The sequence below is a fragment of the Oreochromis niloticus genome, linkage group LG3, assembly GCF_001858045.2.
Source record: "Oreochromis niloticus isolate F11D_XX linkage group LG3, O_niloticus_UMD_NMBU, whole genome shotgun sequence".
NCBI classification, from domain to species: Eukaryota; Metazoa; Chordata; class Actinopteri; order Cichliformes; family Cichlidae; genus Oreochromis; species Oreochromis niloticus.
The window spans coordinates 29,802,602-29,816,946 of record NC_031967.2 but is presented as its reverse complement, the minus strand read 5'-3'; the positions used below and the strand labels follow the sequence as shown (position 1 = coordinate 29,816,946).

The 14,345-nt window shown below is 41.4% G+C and overlaps 1 protein-coding gene across 1 annotated transcript; it reads left to right on the top strand.

Moving 5' to 3' along the window:
* Positions 1-7,518: 7,518 nt before the first annotated feature.
* On the top strand, positions 7,519-12,599 carry LOC102082638 (E3 ubiquitin-protein ligase TRIM39). Its single transcript, XM_019352334.1, has 10 exons — positions 7,519-7,597; positions 8,077-8,307; positions 8,399-8,504; positions 8,612-8,707; positions 9,429-9,662; positions 9,788-9,935; positions 10,229-10,255; positions 10,576-10,640; positions 10,888-11,010; positions 11,358-12,599. Exons 2-10 carry the CDS (start codon positions 8,081-8,083, stop codon positions 11,460-11,462), a joined length of 1,131 nt encoding a protein of 376 aa, XP_019207879.1. The 5' UTR covers positions 7,519-7,597; positions 8,077-8,080; the 3' UTR covers positions 11,463-12,599.
* The last annotated feature ends 1,746 nt before the right edge of the window (positions 12,600-14,345 follow it).

Genomic DNA, 14,345 nt, shown 5'->3' with positions numbered 1-14,345 from the left:
CTTACAAGTTGAATCTGATAGTTGGGGTTGTTAGCTAAGATACTGTCATGAAGAAGCGGCACAACTAATGTGTCTATGTGAGCTAATTTGCGGTGTGCACCGCTGGCCCGGTTGGTTGTAAGATTCAGATAATTATTTAATAAAAGCTAGACATTTTAAATGAGAATAAGAAAGTATTTCTTTGTGCCCCTCTTTCCCTACCTGGCCCCCTAGCAAAACTTTGCTAGACCCGCCCCTGCACAGTTACCAGCTGTCAGCTACTTAGAAAAGGATCCTGGTGTTATTTGTCTCTCAGAAACAGTTCATAACTTCCCTTCAACTCATTCATGTCACCTAAAAGGTAAACCTGTTTCTCCATCACCTGTTCAGCTCTGATGATTCAGTAAGGACATCTCCTGGTTTCATCTGCATGTTTCCCTCTCACCAGATAACCAAACCGACATCATGACCAGCAGCTTTACAGCTGTGGCTCCAGCAAACATCAGCTGATACTAGAAATTAATATTAAATAAATTCTATCAACAGCTGATCAAACTTAAACGTGCTGCTGTTGTTTAGCGCGACATCCGCTGGTTTCCGATAAAAAAACAAGAGAGAAAAGCTAATCAGCTGATCATTGATTAGTTTCATGATTGATGTAGCAGGAGAGAGAGGGGAGAGAATGAGAGAAGAGGCAGCTGAGCAGCAAAGACACAGAATAACTCCAGCTTTGTGTCTTTTTTTCATTCTAGCTGAAATCTGGGAAAAACTGTTCCTTTTCAGCTCAACACGAAACGCGTAATATTTTCTCAGAAAACGGGACGATTCCATCTTTTTAAGGGATGGTTGGCAACTCTACTAACTAACCTTATGAATAAAATAAAGTTCACTATCAGTAACATCACAGCACCCACCTAGTTGCTAGCTAGTGCGCAGTACGAGTTATTGTAACTGACTGTAAAAAGTCAGCACAACAAAAATAAACTCCACTTGGTTTATATCATCTGGCCCAGATAGACTGCAGGCAGTGGCGGTCCTAGCCTGTTTGGCGCCCCGGGCGGACACTCCCTCTGTTTATTTTGCGAGTTGGTTATTAGATGCTGCTCCAGCCAGCCGGAGAATCCCCCGCAGCCCCGCCCTCTCCTCCCTGTGCCACAAGCAGCAGGCGCACCTCGCAAACGGAGGGCGCCCTTACTCCCAGCAAACGGGCGATAGAAAACCGATCGGTGCCTATGCCATTCCCAATATGCGCTGGCTGATGTCGGGGCAGCATGAGTACAAGCATTTTTTTTTTCCGATGCCCGTGATGCCGCCCCCCACCACGATGCCACCCCGGGCAACCGCCCGTGTCGCCCGTATCTAAAACCGCTACTGACTGCAGGTCATAACTTCTTACCTGAAGTTCAGTTCACCTGACACTCGGGTGTCTCTTCCTTCTGCGTCCCCTTCCCTCATCCACCTGCTGGCCTCTGTGGAAACTCCGCCATAGCCACAGCCAAACAACTGACTTATTTTTACAAATCTGCGAGGATCTGGCCAATCCACCAGCTTTCATTGTTTATACCGTTACTAAAAAAAAGTTATGACCGATAACAACGAAAAATCACCATCAATGGTGGGCTGGACTCAAATGTTACTAATCTTCTCCAGCTATGGTCGTGCCATCAGTTAACCCTTTGCATGCCAGCTGCGGTGTCCAGGGTTGCCGACCCCAGCCGTATTGTAAAAGAGTTAGTCATTTATGTTATTACTACCTGTATTTGTGTTTTTGCGTGGGGTGTTTAGGTGATGGGGGGGGGACAATTTTCTTGCAAAACAAAGGGGGGGCTAGCAAAAAAGGTTTGGGAACCACTGTCTCAACTTGTGAGAGAGACTTCAGTTCTTACATGTCAGGAGGAAGGGGATTGATCCTGCATGGATCTTTTACTTGAAAGTGTAAAACGGGAAGTGAAAAATAAATGTTGTTGTTTTTGTTTTTTTGTTTCTTGGCTGTTTCTTCATTCATGCTTGTTCACTTTCAGTACTTGTACCTGACCATCTTCAGAGGAATGTGTTTTTATTTTTGTTAAGTCACCTAACAATGAGCTGTGAGTCATTCACTCATTAAAACATGATGACGTCACCTAGTAAGAATACGTAGTTGATTGTTGTTCATTTGCTGTATCATATGTTTGAAAACCCACTTTTATTCCTTGGCTTTAAAATCAGAATGAGTTTGTATTACTTTTATTTATCTTATTTCTCACTCAAATCTTCTAATTTTATGATTCTTTTTCTTAACTCTTATCCAGTGTTGGGAAGGTTACTTTTAAAATGTACTCCATTACAGAATACTGAATACATGCCCCAAAATGTATTCTGTAACGTATTCCGTTACGTTACTCAATGAGAGTAACGTATTCTGAATACTTTGGATTACTTAATATATTATCATGCTGTTTACAACTACGTGAATGTACTATTGCTGTGATTTATTACTGATACTGAAGGTCCGCGGCTCCGAACCGTAGTAAAGGGACCACTGGCTAATACGGTGGGTTCCGTGTCGGGCTGGTAGCCGAAAACTAGCTTTACTTTGTTGTCTGGGTCAACTTTGCTTGCCAGAGACAGAGAAAGGCGTTGAAAGGCTGCTCCAACGGAACTTATTTTTTCCGGAGGAAAACACGAACACAGTGTACAGTTGAGTCTTAATAGCTTACTTACAAATGGGCTCCTCAGGCACTCTTCTTGGCTGCTGTGGTTATTATTATATTTACATGCTTCTAGCTCACGTTTTTGCTCCGTGACAGCTCGGACTTTTCCTTTCTCTCCCTCCCTCGCTCACAGACACATAACGGGTATGGCAGTCCATTCTCCCTGCAGCACGGACTACACTGCCCATGGCCATGAGGCTACATTCTTTAGGGCCATGCCTGTAGCATTCTGCCTTTTAGCTTAGCACAACAACAACAACAAAAAAGCGCTCTCTCACCCAGGAAACACGCAGAGAGAGAGCGTCACCCTGTAACCATGGCAACCGTAACACTGCCGCCTGGAACAACAGAACGTAGCTGTCAAACAAACCCAAACAGTCCTGACCCGCGACAATATGAAACAGGGAAGTACCGCCGTGTAATCCATTTATTTTAACAAAGTAACTGTATTCTGAATACCACCTTTTTAAACGGTAACTGTAACGGAATACAGTTACTCATATCTTGTATTCTAAATACGTAACGGCGGTACATGTATTCCGTTACTCCCCAACACTCACCAGGAAGTACTTTAACACCAAACTGTGATTTTTTTTCTGGTAGTTGTAAGGGAAGTAAGTCAACTAAGCCAAATGAAACTTCACTAAAAACTGAAAAATGAATGCTAATAGCTCAAACAAATAAAACTGTGTCATCCAACTGGAAGTAAACTTTGACGTCTACATGAGCTAATCCATATGTTTGTCACTCTTTTCACGTCGTGGCCTAAATTCCCAAAGCCCCATTCTTCCTTCTCATCAAGGATTTGGTGAGCATGTCTGTCATGTCTTGTCTGGTGAGCGTAGGAGGAGCCTAACCAGACAGGCAGGAATAAAGAGCCTGTCTCCTACACAATGCCAGGAAGAGTCTGTTGCTGAAGGAGCTGCTCAGGGCCTCCACAGTATCATGCAGGGGGTTAGCAGTGTTGTCCATAACAAACCTTTGCTTGGCTAACATCCTCCTCTCACCCACCTCCTCTTTGGAGTCTAGGGGACTGGCCAAGACAGAGCTGGCCCTCTTTACCAGTCTGTTATACCCACAGCACCGTTCAGTATATTTATAGATAGCATGTGAAGAGCTGATTAACAAAAAATACCAGGAAGTTTTGCACTAGCAGTTTCACCTGTCATCTCTTTTACATGATCTTACCGTAATGATCCACACTCTGAATTACAGTAAGATACTGTCTCAGCTGACTGCAGGTTTCCCAACTTTCTAAACAGTCAAGCTGCATAATGAGCAAAACCAGCACCATTGCCCAACAATGAGACACAAGCTAAGTTTCATGATCGTTGATATGCAAATTGAATTGATTGTTGATCAATAGCCATCCACAGAGTTAAGGAATGGCTGCAATCACAGTATTGCAAATTGGTGAAATATGTACCCTCAGGCCCCCTCCTCAGGTCAGAGATTGTCGCTCCTATAATTGGTCTCTTTCAGTCCTTGCTCAAACAGTGTCCTTGTCACAGCACTGGGTCTGGTCACTCAGTGTCTGAGTTTTGGGTTTAAGTTATACTCTTTCAATTATGATTTTCTGTTTGTATTATATTTATAGTTCCTGGTTTCTAGGCTTCTGTTGTGTTTCTCTGCCTCCCCTGTGTTCTTAGTGAAGGTTTAATTCTGTTCTCCGTGTGTTGTATGCTTAGTCTTAGTTTTCTGCCTTTATGTCTTCCTGTGCTCCACGTCTAGTTACTTTTGTCTCTGTGCTTTATGTTCCCTCTGTTCCAGAGCCTGTCATGTTTCCACATCTCTGTGTAAAGTCTGTGTCTTTGCAAGTCTGTGTCCTGTTTTACTTTGAAAGTCCTTGTCCTACATCAGTGTATTCTGATTTGCTTCATTTGTCTCCTTATGTCTGATTTGTCCCACCTGTTCCCCATCCTCTAGTTTTCCTGCCTATTCAAGCCCTGTGTCGTTCTCTGTTGGTTGCTGGTACATCTTCTTGTCATGTGCTGTGTTTCAGGTTTTTTCTGGTTCCTTGTCTCAGGTTGCATGTTTCTTGTTAGCTTTCCCAGTTTAGGTTTTTCCCAGTTTAAGTCACTTCCACTCTCTGTTTTTGTTTGTATTTTTCCTCCCACTGTAGATAAAGCTCTCTCACAGTTAGTCAGTAGTCAGAGCCTGCTCTTGGGTCCACACGATCTACCCTCGCAGATCATGAAACAGCTCTTCATTGAACATGAGATCAGTGGCCTGCATAAATAATAGCAGAGTCTTGGCTTGATGAGGCCTCCATGTCTGCGTTCCATAAAAGCGTTGGAAAGGGGGGTGTTCAAGTTCAACACGAGAGCATTACAGTAATCCAAAACAGAATGGGGTAACTGTTTTAGAAATTACTGGAAACCAAAGTTGTCATTGTAAAAATGACCTGCACCTTCCTAGTTCAAAGTGCAATGCTGTGACAGCGTGCCAAGTTTACACACGAGCATATTGGCAACGCTCGTGCAGAGAACAAGCAAGAACAATAGAATTACTACTTATTGTTCTGGAAGTGTGAAACACGTGAGTTTGGTGTGGCATTCAGATGAAAGGTTAAACAGGACGCGTCCAGCGGGAACCTGAATGAGTGATGACACACTATGAGTGTGAACCAGTGAAACAAAACAGAGCAGAGTAGGAACAGTGATATTTGTAACAGAAGCAGGAGCTGTAGCACCTGTAGTGTGTGGAAAACAATAGAATCACTTATTTGGAGTTCAGTATTTGCTTTGGCAGATATACATCCATAGACCTTTTCATTTCTTCTTCTACATAAACTAGGAATAATTGAAGCTTTAACAGATGGTGGTATCAGGGAGCCAGTCTGTGTGCTGGCTGCTGATGGTGTTTATTGTCTTTATTTGGGTGTGTTTGTACTGATATGCCAGTACCTAATGCAATTACTGTAAATGACCTGAAAAGCATTCCTGCATATCTTTAGCTGGCCATGTGTCACATAGGATGGATTAGAACAATCCAGCTCTGACCTGGGAATGATTCATCCCAACAACCATGGGTGTGTTCATCAAGGCATCTGTGACACAGAGCTTCCTCGAATGAATTACTCTGTTTACAGATTTAAAATTACTACAAACTTAACAATGAAAGATTTTACGATTTGTGGCATCTCGCAGCAACATTACTTAACACCCTGGATCATGTCTACAGCAACATACACGGTGCATACAGGGCTGCACCACATCCCCACTTTGGACAGTCTGAGTACATCTCTCTGTTCATGTGGCTTACAGACAGAAACTGAAACAATCGAACCCTGTCATCACACCTGTTAAACTGTGGACCACAGAGTCTGAGAGCATCCTACAGGACTGCCCAAACAGACTGGGATGTGTTTCAAACTGCAGCCACCAAGGAGATCTGCTCTGTCACTATACAGGACTATGCTGAATATGTGACCGAGTACATCAGCACCTGTGTTGACAATATAGTGCCCACCCCACACATCAGAAAGTTCTCCAGTTGACTGGATCAGCAGTCAGGTACGACGCATGCTGCGTACTCGGTCTCTCGCATTTAGATCAGGCAATGAGACAGAGTACAAAGCTGCGAGGTATGGACTGAGGAAGGCCATTACAGCGGCCAAGAGGCAGTACAGAGAGAAGCTGGATGGCTTCTATTCTTCTGCTGACTCCAGGTGGATGTGGCAAGGCTTGCAGCACATCACAGAGTTTAGGGTCGCCATAGCACCATCAGCTCTGCAGGCAGTCTGCTAGATGACCTCAATGTATTGAGGCAGCAGGACCAGATAGCATCCCGGGACGGGTCCTTAAAGCGTGTGCTAACAAGTTGGCTGATGTTCTCACTCCCGTCTTCAACCTCTCCCTCAGCCGGAGTACCGTCCCCACATGCTTCAAGACCACAACCATCATCCCTCTGCCCAAGATAATATAAGATAACATAATAATTTTTGCACATAAGGTCATCTTACATATTAAACCAGCATATTAAGCTCATAGCTCTTTTGCACACAAATCTATTTAACACTTCAATTTTTGTCTCCATTTATTTATTTATACTATTTGTATTTTCATTGTTCTAGTTCTATTTGTACATTTTAACCGGCATCTGTGTTTGGACAGCAGAGAAAGAATTTCATTGCACAGAGAAATGCTTTTCTTTGTACACATGACAATAAACGCTTTGAAGCTATTGAATCTTGAACTGCTTAGTACAGGGACAAAGTTGACAACAGGGTCCAAAGACTCTGGCGGGGGTGGGGATATGAATTTTCCCACAGGGTCACATGAGAAGCTGGGACAGTTGTGGAGGTCTGCACTAATAAGCTTATAGACAGCGGCCCTCCACAACAGTCACAGCTTCTCATGTGACCCCGTGGGAAAATTCACTCCCCATCCCTGCTCTGGAGACTGTGCCATTGACCTCCTTTGGGTTTTGTCTTAAACTATATTATTTACATTAAGGAATTATATACCTGATCCCTCAAAGCATTGTTTTTTATACTCTAATTAAGTTTATATTGCTGAATTTAGGCCTGTTTTTGTAGCCCATAAATAAATATTATCTGTTTGAACCCTTTTCATGTTCATCATAAAAGGAAACGTATGTCCAATGAAAGCCAATAGGAAGGTAGATTATTGCTGCACCATTCCCAGCCTGTATTTATTAATTGCTTGGATTTAATCTGTAGTTAAATTGATAACTGCATACAAAAACATTTGCAACAGCGAACAGCAATTAAAATGTAGAGTAAATACTAGGAAAAGCTAACAGGGAGAACAAGAATAACCGGTATAACTCGTTAGGAAATTCCTCTGTGGGAGGAACTTTGTACCGTGTCTTACTTTTTAGAGAGACGAGCGTGTTTTTGTGGACATTCGTTCTGCGTTCATCACGTCTTTCAAGACCGTCTGCCTGCATGACCTAAACAAGTAAGTGATTATTTATACCAACCAGACAGCGTAGAGAATAAGAATACATGAAACAAGACATCAGCTGCCTTTTCTTCAAGATAGACTGACTTTTGATCCAAATATTGACAGAAATATTTTTAAATAGAGGCACAGAAGCATTTCTTTGATTTTAAATTTGACTACAAGAAAAGTATTGTAGTCAATAATTCAGTCAATGAAAAGTCTGAGATTATCTCCTTCTATTGCCTCTTTCATAGCCCTTTTTTTTAAATCTCTTTACTGGTAAATCCATTAGATTCATAAAAATGTAACAATATGTTATTTATTATTATTATTATTTATAAATATTCTTTAGTCTTCTTGGTTTGCCATTTAGATTTTTTAAAACCTGGATTTATACACCTGCATCTTTACAATCTGATCTGAAGAGTTTAAATCCCATAGTGTACAGAAGAATTTCAACATGTGTGGGTAACAAAATGTTATTTCTCTGTCAGAAACATGGCCTCCACATTGACTGAAGAGCAATTTCAGTGCAGCATCTGTTTGTACAGCTTCAAAAACCCTGTCTCTATACCATGTGGGCACAATTTCTGCCTGGAGTGCATCAAACGTTATTGGGATGTGGCGCATAAGTCAGAGTGTCCGCTGTGCAAAGAATCCTTCAGAAGTCGCCCTGAACTCAGGGTGAATTTGGCCTTAAAAGAAATCACTCGAAGATTTCAAAGGTCGGTTGATTGTAACTATACTATAGTGTTTTATTTCAACGTTTTAGCACATTTGATTGAAACTAATCAGATGTACATCATCATCTTAAAGCTTGTTAAAGGAAATGAAAGGATTCAAACCAGTTCCACCAAAGAGACCCATCATTCCACTACAGCCACACAGGTCTGAAGAAGAGAAGGGGAGCAATAAGATCAAGGTGGGAGAAAGAAGTGGTCAAATATAACGATGCTCATGGATTATTTTGTAAGGAACTCCAGATAATCCAAGATGTAAAACACATGTTTTCAACTTCAACCTCTGCAGACTCAGATAAAGAAGACCCAAGAGCAGTATCAACAGATGATCCAGACCCGAATCAGAAAGACCGAGGAGATCAAACAGTCAATGGAGCTGAGCAAAGTGAGCATTGCTTTTTAATCATTTACAGACATGAACATTTCTTGGCCTGTTTGCTCTCTAAGAAACAAAACTTCAACTAATTTGTTTGTAGAAGCTCACACCAGAAGAAAAACAGCAGTGTTGCACTGCTTCATGTAGACTGTATTTAAAAGACAGAGGAGACTCCCCCTGCTGGTCATTAAAAAAAATGCATTAGCTTCACTTTTCAAGCCTGGAATCCACTTTTGGCTTTTATTTGCAGTTACAGGGCAGACTAATTATAGAAACTCAAAAGCTAAAATCCTTGCATATCTTCTAAAGTCAGGATTACTTCAGGCAAAGTATTTTTCCATCTTTAGTAATTCATATATGACAGTGAGGCTCTGTTTTAAGAGCTCTGTTGATCTTTTATTAGTTGTTTTTAGTGATATAATAAACCTTCATCATGTAGACATAAAGAGACATGGAAAAGTAGAGCTGAAGGTTGGTTGGGACAATAGATCAACTGTTATCAGAGGACTGCATGATGAACTCACTGAGATCATCTTCTTTTTGAACTTATGTCTTCTTTTGGGGGGAAATGTGTTAAGTTATGGGCATATTTATAAGAATCATCATACATAAGCAGTTTTTCCCTAAGTTTAATTTGTTTTGCATTTCATTGAAGACGGGGTAGCAAAGTACAAAGGTGGTGCATTTTAACATATTTCACATATTAATTAAACTCTTTTCATATCTGCAGAGAAATAAAGAAAGAGAGATACAGGCCAGCGTTCAGGCTGCCACAATGATGATAAGTGCCATTGAGAGAAACCAGACTTTGCTCATCAAGGAGATCGAACAGAAGCAGGAGGTGGCTGAGAAGAGAGCAGAGGAGCTTCTCAAGGAGATCAGCCAGGAGATCATTGAGCTGCAGAAGAGACGCAGTGAGCTGCACCTCCTGGAGCACATTGAGAACCCAGTTCAACTCCAGCAGGTCAGAATCAGTATTTATGTTTAATATTTCTGCTCAGCCAAGCAAGTTTAAAGCATCTAAAGCTATTGTAATATGATATGAATACAAACCGGCCTGACTGCTTTCTGTCACTGATGCTGTTTTAGAACTTTTTACGTCTGAACGCTCCGATGTCCGTCAAGCACTGGGCTGACGTCAGAGTCCAGTCGGACAGCTACGTGGGGACTGTGAGGAGAACTTTCTCCAAACTGGTCGACATCTGCCAGGAACTGGAGAGGAAACTGTGTGCAGAGGGTCTGTAATACTTATGATGACATAACATTATAGTCTCTGATTTTAGAACACAAGACTTTCTTTGTATCACCGGTTCCTTTGGTTTTATCAAAATCCTGCCACTTTTTGTATTGCATATATATTTATATCATATTTTACACTATAAGTCTGCACATCACTAACTTTAGTGATACATTTAGGGTCCAAAAATAAATCTTGTAACATTCGCTAAAATATTAGTGAATATTTTAATTGTTCTACGTTAATGTTTAATGAAACTAAAATGACACAGTTTCTTTTCTGATCTTTTGCAGAGGTAAACAAGATGAATAAATATGCAGGTATGTGTATGGATATGATATTTATATTGTGGTTATGTTATATGGATTACACAAGACTGAAAATTTGTCACCACCATATCTAATAAAGACTGTTACTGATGTCAGTAGAAAGAAAGTGGCTCTACACACTGAATTAAATAATCTTTATACATGTACATGATTCAGAATACAGATACTCCGTTGCCAAAAAAGGTGACTTCAGTAACAATGCTTCAAAACAACAGGGTTATTTTTTCATATTATTTCTTTAATCCTGAAAAATATGAATAAATCTGAAATAGCAAATCTTTTTGTGTTTTTTTTCCTGTTTCTGTCTCCAGTGGATGTAACTCTGGATCCTGCTACTGCTGCTGGCTGGGTGGTCCTGTCCCCGGATAATAAAAAGGTGAGCTGCAATTATCAGCTGCGTGATTCCTGACTGTAACACCTTAACAAGAGCTCAGAGTTAAACAAAGTCTTGTCCTGTTCACAGCTGTTGTCTGTGAATTACAGACAACAGCTAATAGATGACAGATATTATGCAGGAACTAAAATGATGGAAACTAGTGGCCCAGAACTCAGGAAGATGCAAAATAATGACAATTATGGCATCAGTAGTTGTTGTGAATGAATGTGATCGTGGCAATCCACAGGTGAGCCTGAGCTCCCAGCAGTGGAGGAACCCGCTACCTGACGACCCCCGCAGGTTCAACTCCTGCGTCGCCGTGCTGGGAAAACAAAGCTTCACATCTGGGAAACGTTACTGGGTGGTTCAGGTAGGATAAAAGGATCAAATAAATAACTGCTGTGATCAGTGTGAATATTATCCAAAGTGGAACACAACAGCTTTATTTAGAGTAAGATTTGGATTAAAATACACCAAAGAAAATTACACATGAACACACACACACAACACCTGTGACTAGGACTGTATAATGTATATGATCTAAACAAGCAGGAAAATAAACTCTTCGCGCCCCCTGGTGGCTACATGATGTTCACTTCTGATTTTATATCTGTTGTGTTTAGTGTCAGTAAAAATTATTATCATTTAATTAGCAACCTAAAGGAATTAAGCCCTACTCTGCAGTTTAGCATAATTTTGTCCTTCTTTGTGTTTCAGGTTGGAGAAAAAAGAGACTGGGATCTTGGGGTGGCCCGGGAGTCCATCAACAGGAAGGGCGCCATCACATGTCGCCCTGATAACGGTTACTGGGCGATATGCTGACGTAGCGGTGGTAGCCTGTGCGCCTGCGCTGGGCCCGCCGTCACTCTTCACCTTAAAGAAATTCCTCAGAAAGTCGGTATATTCCTGGACTATGACGAAGGCTCGGTGTCCTTCTACAACACAGAGGCAAAGACTCACATTTATACTTACAGCGGGCTCACTTTCACTGAGCCGCTGTATCCGTACTTTAACCCCTGCATACATGACACCGGGAAGAACACGGCCCAGCTGGTTATCTGCCCGATCGAGGCTGGGATCACTGTAGACACTTCGGCACGTTGAGCGAGAGACTTGGAGGATCCTTGTTAAAACCTCGAGAGCATCCACATTCATTGTTTGGATAAGTTGTAATCTGTAAATGCAAACAAAAGGCACTGGGAGCAGAATGAAAGACCAAGAACAGAAGAAAATATTCTTCTCCCAAGTGTAAAGCGAACACCCTGAATATTGTCCTGGTACAGACTGCAAGCCCAAGCTTAGCTCCTGCAAGGTGTTTGGATATATTTATTTATTTATTCCAGTCAAAAGCTATAAGTTAACCACAAGGTTTGCTATTGTCTCTTAATCTTCCTGATAATATTTATAAAGAGGTTTTTAAAAAGAGCTAAAGACCCAAGCAAGGGTTCATCTGAACCATCCACTTATGTCTACTAAGGTAGGACAAATGTATGTAAATGGGGATAAAACTTCCACTGATAAGTCCACAGTTATCTGACAATGACACATTAGTTATGGTTTAGGAACTATAAGATGCACCTATACACGATCACTGCGGTGGATAGCACTGCATGAATCCTGCCTACATTTTTACACTACTCATTCTTTGGTAATTTATTAATATGGTATAACTTATATTATAGCTCAAGACCTGATTTAAAAGAACTTTATGAATCCAACTTTGTTTGGATCTTTGGTTTAAGATCAGGGACACGTCACATAGTTGCATGGTCTTATGAGTTCAGAGGTGCATGTCTGTTTTTAGTTGGTAGCACATAGATCATAGTACCACAATAGTATATTAACATCAGTATATGTTGTGCATGTAAGACGTTGAGTATATATAATTTCTTGCCATTATTGTAAAAATTTGGATTATTGTGATGTATTTAAGCTGAAATAAATGTGAACCGAATCCCTGAGAGTCTGCTGTGTTCTTTTAACTTTTTATCCCAACACAGAGTTTAGACAAATTCTAAAGTTAGAATTACAAAATGGATCACAGAAAACATATCTATTGTGCGGAGTGCAAAAAACACTTTTTAAGATAAGATAACCTTTATTAGTCCCACACGTGGGAAATTTGTTTTGTTACAGGCAGAAAGTGGACAGTTGCAAAGTTACATAGCAAAAATTAGAAAAACAGTGGAATAGGATAAGAATAAGATACTGTACACAATAGAATAAATAAAATACTTTATACAATAGAATACAAATGCTATATACAACTGAGTATAATACAGCGATGCCAGAAAAGAGTATTGCACTTAGTGTTATTGCACATGTGTAGATGTGTGTTTGATCAGTTGACAGCAGATAGAAGGAAAGACCTGCGAAATCTCTCCGTCCCACACCGTGGGTGCCGCAGCCACTGAAGGAGCTGCTCAGTGCTGTCACAGTCTCCTGCATGGGGTGGGAGATGTTGTCCAACAGGGACGACAGCTTAGCCACCATTCTCCTGTCACTCACCACCTCCACTGGGCATCCTAGAACAGAGCTGGCCCTTCTGATCAGCCTGTTCAGTCTCTTCCTGTCCCCGGCAGAGATGCTGCCACCCCAGCAGACCACACCGTAAAAGATGAGGCTGAGGCCACCACAGAGTCATAGAAGGTCTTCAGCAGTGAGTCCTTCACTCCAAGACCTGAGTCTCCGCAGCAGGTACAGCCTGCTCTGCCCTTTCCTGTAGAGAGCATCTGAATTATGAGTCCAGTCCAGTTTATTGTTCAGATGAACACCAAGGTACCTGTAGCTGTCCACAGCCTCAATGTCCATACCTTGGATGTTCAGTGGTTGTAGTGGAGGATATTTGTGCCTGTGGATGTCTGTGGGACTCTCCCAGCCTCAGGCTCAGGTTGAAGATGGGCTCCATCACCCCACACAGTTGGTCTGTGCAGGACCTGACGACCCTTGAGCTGATGCCATCTGGACCCGCTGCCTTCTAGGCTTTCAGTTTACCTGGTTACCGCGAAAACAGCAAACAGTTAACACCACGCCGATGTTGTTCACAGGACAGCAAGAGCAAACGATTGGGAGAATCTTGTCGTCGTAATCGTTCCCCTCGTACGCTTATTACTCCGATTTCAGTGTTTTTGCCGCTCAACTAAAGCGCGCAGTTTACTTTGTGTTCACTCAAATGGAGTCGAGTCAACTAGCTCCACCTGTGACCGAGTGCCATAGCCTACAGCCAGATTAACTTGTGACACACATCTGCACCTGGCTCTATTGCCACGTTTAAATTCGTTCCAAGCACAATACATTTTGGAACTTTATATTTTGCCTGTTTCTGTGTCTTGCAAATAAACCTTTAAAATAAATGAAATGGTATTATGTATTAATACACAAATTATATACACAAAGTTATAGAAATCACCACTCCCGTTGTTCCTGATGATTTCAATAACATCACATAATAACATGTAACATCACATCCTGTAAGCATAGCCTGCCTGTTAGTCATGGGATTTCGGCTCTTTTTAGAGAACCAGCTCTTTCGGCTCCCAACCGGCTCTTCAGGTTGTTTTGTTGCTTTAATTAATTCATTATTAACAATAATATAAATTCTGCACAGGAATTACTAATGTAAAAAAATATATAAGCTGTGGTTTTATTTATATATGTTTATATATAAATATATACGGTGGCCCCTAGAGACAAAGCACGTCCAAA